Source organism: Colletotrichum acutatum (genome assembly GCF_030867785.1).
Source record: "Colletotrichum acutatum strain CBS 112980 chromosome Unknown BDZ83scaffold_3, whole genome shotgun sequence".
Lineage (NCBI taxonomy): Eukaryota > Fungi > Ascomycota > Sordariomycetes > Glomerellales > Glomerellaceae > Colletotrichum > Colletotrichum acutatum.
In genome coordinates, this window is record NW_026848997.1 from 777038 (window position 1) to 785147 (window position 8110).

Below are 8110 nucleotides of genomic sequence, written 5' to 3' on the forward strand. Positions count from 1 at the left end.
GCATGCCACTATTCTCGCTCAGTGTTGTCTTGTAAACCACGAAGTATTGAAAGCGCAACCAAAATCAAATGCGTGGTAGATCCATGTAGGTCTCGTCAGGATCCCTACAATCACTGGATGTGGGAAGAGGCAACCGGCCGGGCTCCCATGTGGATACTCGGGGCAAGACAAAAGATCGGGGATGGTAGGTGAACGTTGCGATGGGGGCCGGGAGGTGCAGCACTGCATCAATAGATGTGGTGTAAGTGCTGACGGACGGGGCAGCATTCGAAATGGATGCGGGGGGAGAGGGGGAAGAAGAAGCGCAGCTTGACAGACAGTGAGGCTGTGACCAGAGACCGGTCAAGCATACCTATGGTCAAGGATATAGTTTCTGGAGATGTTGACTCTGTACTCTATGGATGGCCTCAAGAATGATGATGTAGACAGCACGATCAGTAACGTCGCGCGTGGGGGATTCAGGGAGACCTCAACAGTCTCAGCCCATCCTAGGTACCATAACTGAGATCGTGGGCATGGTGCTCGAATACGAGCTTTTGCTGTAAGGCTGCCTATCAAGAGTACGGCATGTAGTTGCACGACAGTGTCAGATTTGGGGGCTATAGATATGCCTCGAGGTGGAAGCGGGAACCATGGGCCAAGAGGTCGTTTGTTGCTACCCAGGTGGACTTGGAGATCCCTGCCGGGGTCAGGTTGGGCTGAGGAAGACCATGGGGAACCTGCGGATAATCCGCACGGGGAATTCTGCGTCTTCCAGAAGACGAACCGGAAGGGGCTGTGCAGAGACGATGTTTGCTACAGGCAGTCAACATCAAGTTATTGAACGCACTAGCGACTTCGCGCTATCACGACGCAATGTTCCCAACTCTGTTGTGCAGCGGGGAGGGGAGGGGAGGGGAGGAAGTCACGCCATGGCTGAGGCTGAGGAACCGCCAGCCTCTAAGTGGGACATGCCCGTCTCGTCATTGTGCTGCTTCTCAGGCCAGATCGGGTCGCAATTATCGAGCTTGGAGGCTCATGCGGTTCCATTGCATCAGGTTTTGGTGGCCTATTTCCCGCAAACTCGATTGAGGTGAGTATCGAGGCTACGTCTACGGAGTACTGGTGGTGGTTGTGCAGAAATGAGAATGAAGCCATCGAAAGGAACAGTATGAGGACAAAGAGGTCTGCAGGACAGTCGTGTTTGAAGCGTCAGGCTAGCGATACGGTGTCGTGTGATGGGATTGTGCCACAGGGGGGCTTATACAGCCAAATGGCCCCCAATCTGCAAGTAACGTAAAGGTAGCCTAGAGGGGCTGCAGACAATCTTGCAGCCAGCCGCCTGCCTCACTATAACCCCTGGCGATGAAGATTAGGGGAGGCCAACCAACGGGAGTGGAGGACAACAAGCTGTGATCGATCATCTAGATTCCGTAGGGCGGATATTGCGTATAAGGTAGTACTGATATAAGAACGGTTTGTTGGCCTACGACTTTGATGAAAAGGTTCCAGCGTGGGATGTGGCATTGGTTCCTTACCCTTGGGCCGACACAGATAACAAGAGAGCTGCGACCTTCAACAGATCGACATACTCCAGATTCAGAAAACAGGCAAATCTAGACGAACGACCAAAAGCCAAATTCCCTTGGCTTTGTCGACAGCTCGGTCCGTCCCGTCACATCAAGAGACCGCCGAAACCCCACTTCAGATGAGCTTCAGGTCCGTTATGGTGGAGACTGGCTCCGTTGCCGGGAGTCCGCCCGAGGGGTAAGCAAGCCCGCCCCCATGGTTTGAAGTGGAAAGCTGCGAGAGTGTAGAGCTAATCAATGTGTGTAGGCAGACCGACCTTTCAAGCCACGACCATAGCATCGGGCGCCGTATGAACAATTACCCTGCGCTCTCTTGGTTGACCGAGGCGTTCCTGCAGACGCAGGACCGTTCCGCGAGGATCGCCGTCGGCAGCCCGCGCTCCGGGGTCGGCATCCTCGGGCTCGGGCTGTTGGAGCACCACATCAACCTGCTCCCGACCATGCGGCACGCCGACGCGGTGCCCATTTTTGACCATGCGGCGTACGGCGGCGCCAGATACCTTGGTTGGCGGCAGAAGGTGGCGACGTGGCCGCTCTCCCAGCAGGAGGCGATGAATAATCGCAGCTTTGCCGTTTGATTGGAGAGGGATGTGCGGATTTGGGGAGTGGAGGAAGGCGTTTGTTTGCAGTGGGCTGGCATTCCAGCTGTCATTCGTTTGCCTCCGGATGCATCGAGCGCCTAGGCTCACTCTTAGGTTTGGGGCTGGATGGCGAATTTTCGGAGGAGAGAAAGCAAATGTTTTGGATTCACAGAAGCTCAGCTGGTGGTCCGGGTTCGCCGCTGCTTTGGACGATTTGTAGCAGAAATAACAAAGAAGTCGCTCGCTCCTTCCGTCTGTCTCTGCCCGCCACGCGAGAACCTTTTGTCAGGAAAATAAGGTAGGCATGTCCTTACGTATTGTATGCTTGGGCTGGCAGGACCGCAACTCAAGCGAGCCTGAGGCGACAGGGCAGTTAATGACAAGACCCATATTATGGTGATGTGATCTCGGTGAGCTTCAAATACCTACCTTGAGGTGTACAATTGCCATATCGATAAAAGCTCACTAATGCAGAAAGGCGATAAGACTTAGTGCGGATTTACTGGTGGATTCCAATGGCATAGTGGATTAGGTGGAGGCCGTGCGTGCGACACCGAGTCGCTGAGAGAGTGCGTGGCCCAAAGGCTGCCTGCCTGCCCGTTTGGAGACCGTCGGACCCTCAAGGTCAGCAAGAGTGGAAGCTTCCAACACTTTCCACTGCCCTGACGACACCGTCACCACCTGAATCGTAGAGCTTGGGCCAGATTCGACCCCTGGAGCGGTGCCTTACTTAAGCTGCCGAATGCACCGGAGTGCACTTAATCCGCCCCACTCTATGATTTCATTGGTTGTCTGGGGACCAGACCCAGGGATTGCCGCCGCCTCCCGTCACCACCTCACACCTTCCTGCTCTTGCTGGCTGGCCTTTACTACCTCCATTGCTGCACCTGCCTGTCTCCGACACAAAGCTTCCCATCTGCAAACCCTCCCACCCTATCTCCGCCAACCACGAATATTCTCCTTCACACCGTAGGAAGGGATATAAACCCAACACAAATCGTCTTTCCTTTTTGCTTTCCTGCCGAAGAGGAATTTCTACCATTGACAGCTACCCCACCCAGCTGACGATCCCGCCTTCACCTTCATACTACGACTGCATACGGATACCCGAATCATCAGAAACAGTCGATCAAGATGGCGCCTCCGTCGGAACAGCCCGCCGAGCACAAGAAGAAGGTCAACCTCATGTGAGTGGACCTCCATCGTTGCTGTTCCATGAAGTGGCTCGCAAAAGGAAGGAAATACGCTGACGATACCTCCTACCAGGGATGCCTCGGGTGCTGAGGTCAAGGATGTTTGTCTCCCCGAGTCTCGATCGACGGAAACGGATACCGTGATGATTATTTTGATACTGACTAAGCGAACAGCAAGATGACACCGCGACCGCTATCCTCAAGAAGAAGAAGAAGCCCAACCAACTGATGTACGTGAGCTCTGGAAAGCGTGGGGCAGGCTTCATGACGCTAACTGTTGCAGGGTTACCGATGCCGTCAACGATGACAACTCCATCATTGCCCTCTCCGAAAACACCATGGAGGCTCTCCAGCTTTTCCGTGGTGACACCGTGCTCGTGCGCGGTAAGAAGAGAAAGGACACCGTCCTGATCGTCCTTGCCGACGATGAGCTGGACGATGGCAGCGCTCGCATCAACAGAGTCGTTCGCCACAACTTGCGGGTGAAGCACGGTGACATGATCACCATCCACCCCTGCCCGGATATCAAATACGTATGTGCAAACGGGACACCGCTTCTCCGAGTCCAAGTTACTGACCCCTATCGCAGGCCAAGCGCATTGCTGTTCTTCCCATCGCCGACACTGTTGAGGGCATCACCGGCTCCCTCTTCGACGTTTTCCTCGCTCCCTACTTCCGTGAGGCCTACAGACCCGTCCGCCAGGGCGACCTCTTCATCGTGCGCGGTGGTATGAGACAAGTAGAGTTCAAGGTCGTCGAGGTCGATCCCCCCGAATACGGCATTGTCGCACAAGATACCGTCATCCACTGCGAGGGTGAGCCCATCCAGCGTGACGAGGAGGAGGGTAACCTCAACGAGGTCGGTTACGACGACATTGGTGGCTGCAGAAAGCAGATGGCTCAGATTCGCGAGATGGTCGAGCTTCCTCTCCGTCATCCCCAGCTCTTCAAGTCGATCGGTATCAAGCCTCCCCGTGGTGTCCTTCTTTACGGCCCCCCCGGTACCGGTAAGACGTTGATGGCAAGAGCTGTCGCCAACGAGACTGGTGCTTTCTTCTTCCTCATCAACGGTCCCGAGATCATGTCAAAGATGGCTGGTGAATCAGAGTCAAACCTGCGCAAGGCCTTTGAAGAGGCAGAGAAGAACTCTCCCGCCATCATCTTCATCGACGAGATCGACTCTATCGCGCCCAAGCGTGACAAGACCAACGGCGAGGTCGAGCGCCGTGTCGTCTCTCAGCTTCTCACCCTCATGGACGGCATGAAGGCTCGCTCAAACGTCGTCGTCATGGCTGCCACCAACAGACCCAACTCCATCGACCCTGCCCTTCGTCGTTTCGGCCGTTTCGATCGTGAGGTCGACATTGGTATCCCCGACCCCACCGGACGTCTTGAGGTTCTCCAGATTCACACCAAGAACATGAAGCTTGGTGATGATGTCGACCTGGAGCAGATCGCCTCCGAAACCCATGGTTACGTCGGTTCCGATATCGCTGCTCTCTGCTCCGAGGCCGCCATGCAGCAGATTCGTGAGAAGATGGACCTTATCGATCTTGATGAGGATACCATTGACGCAGAGGTCCTCGACTCTCTTGGTGTTACCATGGAGAACTTCCGCTTCGCCCTCGGTGTCTCCAACCCCTCCGCCCTTCGCGAGGTTGCCGTTGTCGAGGTGCCCAACGTTCGCTGGGAGGACATTGGTGGTCTCGAGACCGTCAAGGCCGAGTTGCAGGAGAGTGTTCAGTACCCCGTCGACCATCCAGAGAAGTTCCTCAAGTTCGGTCTTTCCCCGTCCAGAGGTGTTCTGTTCTACGGACCCCCCGGTACCGGTAAGACGATGTTGGCCAAGGCCGTCGCCAACGAGTGCGCTGCCAACTTCATTTCCGTCAAGGGCCCCGAACTTCTCAGCATGTGGTTCGGTGAGTCTGAGAGCAACATCCGTGACATCTTCGACAAGGCCCGCGCCGCTGCCCCTTGTATTGTGTTCCTCGATGAGTTGGACTCAATTGCCAAGGCTCGTGGTGGATCAATGGGCGATGCTGGCGGTGCTTCTGACCGTGTTGTCAACCAGCTTCTCACTGGTAAGTCCCCCCTGCTTAGGGCTAAAATGAGCCGAACATAAGCTAAATTCGTTGCAGAGATGGATGGTATGACCTCGAAGAAGAACGTCTTCGTTATTGGTGCGACCAACAGACCTGAGCAGCTTGACCCTGCCCTGTGCCGTCCCGGACGTCTGGACTCTCTCATCTACGTGCCTTTGCCCGACCAGCCCGCCCGTGCCGGTATCCTCAAGGCTCAGCTCCGCAAGACCCCTGTTGCCGGTGACGTCGATATCGACTTCATTGCTTCCAAGACCCACGGCTTCTCCGGTGCCGATCTTGGCTTCATCACCCAGCGTGCCGTCAAGCTTGCCATCAAGGAGGCCATCACCGCCGACATCCAGAAGACCAAGGCTCGCGAGGCTGCAGGCGAGGAGGCGATGGATGAGGATGAGGAGGATCCCGTCCCCGAGCTTACCAAGCGCCACTTCGAGGAGGCCATGCAAATGGCTCGCCGTTCCGTCAGTGACGTGGAGATCCGCCGGTACGAGGCCTTTGCCCAGCAAATGAAGAACGCTGGCCCTGGCGCGTACTTCAAGTTCCCCGAGGGCGAGGGTGCCGCAAATGAGGCTGCCAACAGCTTCGGCGACGCAGGCAACGATGATGATCTTTACGACTAAGGGATGGGTGGGTTAGAGTGCCACTTAATGCAAGCACGCCCTCGTTGTATTCTAGTTTTTCCTTGCTCTCCGATGCATCTGCGTCGTCACGCGTACAGATGATGGGCCGAGTCACAGAAATTCGAGCCTATCGACGGAAATCTGGGGGCGGACGGAGTTGGTAGACAGGTAGTTTCCATGATAAGTTGACCACACAAAGCCTATTTCCCAGATCGCTGTGTGATATGTCGCGAGATTATGCCTTTCCGAAACTAATTGTCGGGGTCTATATGGTCATTGTCATGCAAAGGTTGAATGCCAGGCCTGCAGGAATGGTAGGATTTGCACGGGGAAGCACTCGCAAAAGAATGCAATTGAACGGTGAGGGGATCCTAGGATGAAGCATGTGGGTTGACCTATTCATTTTTGCCTCCCTAATCATAGTCGGCTACGTAAAGAAGTTGAATCTCGTGTGTACTCGTCCTTTCTGCAGAACGAACTCTCCCAAGAATCTGATTTATGTGTACACACAATGCCTGCCTCAGCATCGTCTTTATCTGACATCAATGGCTTTTATCATCAACCATAGCAGTTTACTCGGACCAGCCAGCCAAGATATGCTCTATGAGCATCTCAAAGCTGAGTGAACCATCTCATGAGTATCACAGTGGCGTCGTCTCCCAGCCTCAGGCGGTGCTCACTGTTAGCCACTTGTCGTGACCAATCCCCTCCCAAAGGCCTGCTGCCGTAGCCTTCTCCCCCATCTATTGTAATGCCATGGCAATACCGCCTCCTCTGCACAGCTCTATTCGCAAGCTCACGCCTCGTTTTCAGCTGGTACTATCAATCTCGCAGACAGCCTCCAGGCTTTCTTGTGTGACCTTAATGGCCTCGTCAATGACAGCGGAAGGGATGGCCAGGTTCGGCTGGGCACTCGAGTCTGCACCGGGCGCCGGCGTGGAGGAGGCTGTGCCGTTGGTCTTCTTATTCTTATCTTTGTCCTTCTCCGACGCTGCGCCGTTCGTTTTTGCTGTTGAGGGGGATGCGGTGGAGGGAGCTGAGGGGTCGAGGGTATCCTGGCGGACGTCGTCGAGGACGCGGCGGAGGAGGTCTGGGAAGGTTGAGACTTCGCCTGTGCGGAGGAGGTTGAGGGCGTGGTTCTGTATCAGCGTGGGCCAGTTTGCTTGGTTCGCGTGGAGGGAGTGAAGGAGCTGTTCCTGGATTCTGGAAAGCGGAGGTGGGAGATGGTTAGCTTTTGCGATGTTCTTTCCCAGCGCCGCCCTAGAGGTTCTGGGGAGGATGAAGGGAGGGCTTACTTTGTGACATGACCGTCCTTAAGCAGTAATGTGTTGATTTGTGATCTCAGCTCTGGGTCTAGAGTGGCTGCTGAGTGGTTCGCGGCCGAAGGTGGCACTTTCACTGGGGTTGACGGCGTCTGGCTCATCTTTGCCGATCTGCTGGGTGTATGTGTAAGGTTTCTAGGTAGAGATACGCCTGGAGAGGCTTTCGTATTGGTATTCTTAGGCGATTCGCAATATGGAGCAATGACACTGGCGGTAAGCCTGGCAGCGAAGGGTTGTATCGTTGACCGTGGTCGATTGACGATGGAGCTGCTACGTAAGGCAAGTACTGCGCACGCGGTGGAGTGGAAGCCTGGAACCCGTTGTTAGCAGGGAGAATATCTAGTTCAGCATCCAGAGACATACGGATTAGAAGACTTGTAAGCAAATTTCCGTGTATCGATGTCAAAAAGCGCAGTATCTGTAGTTAATTGAGCATTCGCGGTCGCAGAAAGTGGTGATCTTTGGTGGCAAGGCTGACCTTTTTTTTTGGAGCCGCCTCCGGGGAAGCTTCAGGTTCTCAGCAGCTGACGGTGCTCACTGGTGCGCAAGGCTGAAATCATGCAGGGGTTTTCTGGTTATGGCAGGCGGCGGGCACGTGGGGCCGGCCTGGATTTTGCGACGACGAGCCGCCTAAAACCTGGAGGAGACTGCCACCTGCCGCTGGAGGGCCACTCCACTTCAGTTTCTCATGGAGCAGGAGCGCCCCCCTCCACACCAGAAGCTGCCG

General features: G+C 55.2%; 3 protein-coding genes across 3 annotated transcripts; 2 read left to right on the plus strand and 1 right to left on the minus strand.

The window, feature by feature from the left end:
• Positions 1–1705: 1705 nt before the first annotated feature.
• BDZ83DRAFT_746771 (uncharacterized protein) lies at positions 1706–2146 on the plus strand (the record flags this gene model as incomplete). Its single annotated transcript, XM_060513317.1, has 2 exons — positions 1706–1746; positions 1816–2146. 2 exons carry the CDS (start codon positions 1706–1708, stop codon positions 2144–2146), a joined length of 372 nt encoding a protein of 123 aa, XP_060371441.1.
• Positions 2147–3613: 1467 nt separating this feature from the next.
• Positions 3614–6173, plus strand: BDZ83DRAFT_247979 (AAA family ATPase). The gene is made up of 3 exons (XM_060501915.1): positions 3614–3875; positions 3932–5423; positions 5481–6173. Exons 1-3 carry the CDS (start codon positions 3681–3683, stop codon positions 6059–6061), a joined length of 2268 nt encoding a protein of 755 aa, XP_060371442.1. The 5' UTR covers positions 3614–3680; the 3' UTR covers positions 6062–6173.
• A 697-nt stretch (positions 6174–6870) lies between these two features.
• Positions 6871–7484, minus strand: BDZ83DRAFT_746773 (uncharacterized protein; the record flags this gene model as incomplete). Its single annotated transcript, XM_060513318.1, has 2 exons — positions 6871–7264; positions 7357–7484. 2 exons carry the CDS (start codon positions 7482–7484, stop codon positions 6871–6873), a joined length of 522 nt encoding a protein of 173 aa, XP_060371443.1.
• Between the last annotated feature and the right edge of the window lie 626 nt (positions 7485–8110).

Bases quoted from the DNA above. Each gene is read 5' to 3' on its own strand.
- BDZ83DRAFT_247979 (XM_060501915.1), top strand. From the start codon at position 3,681: ATGGAGGCTCTCCAGCTTTTCCGTGGTGACACCGTGCTCGTGCGCGGT. The intron at 3,876-3,931 runs GTATGTGCAAAC...CCCCTATCGCAG, and splicing joins CCTGCCCGGATATCAAATAC to GCCAAGCGCATTGCTGTTCT. The intron at 5,424-5,480 runs GTAAGTCCCCCC...AATTCGTTGCAG, and splicing joins TGTCAACCAGCTTCTCACTG to AGATGGATGGTATGACCTCG.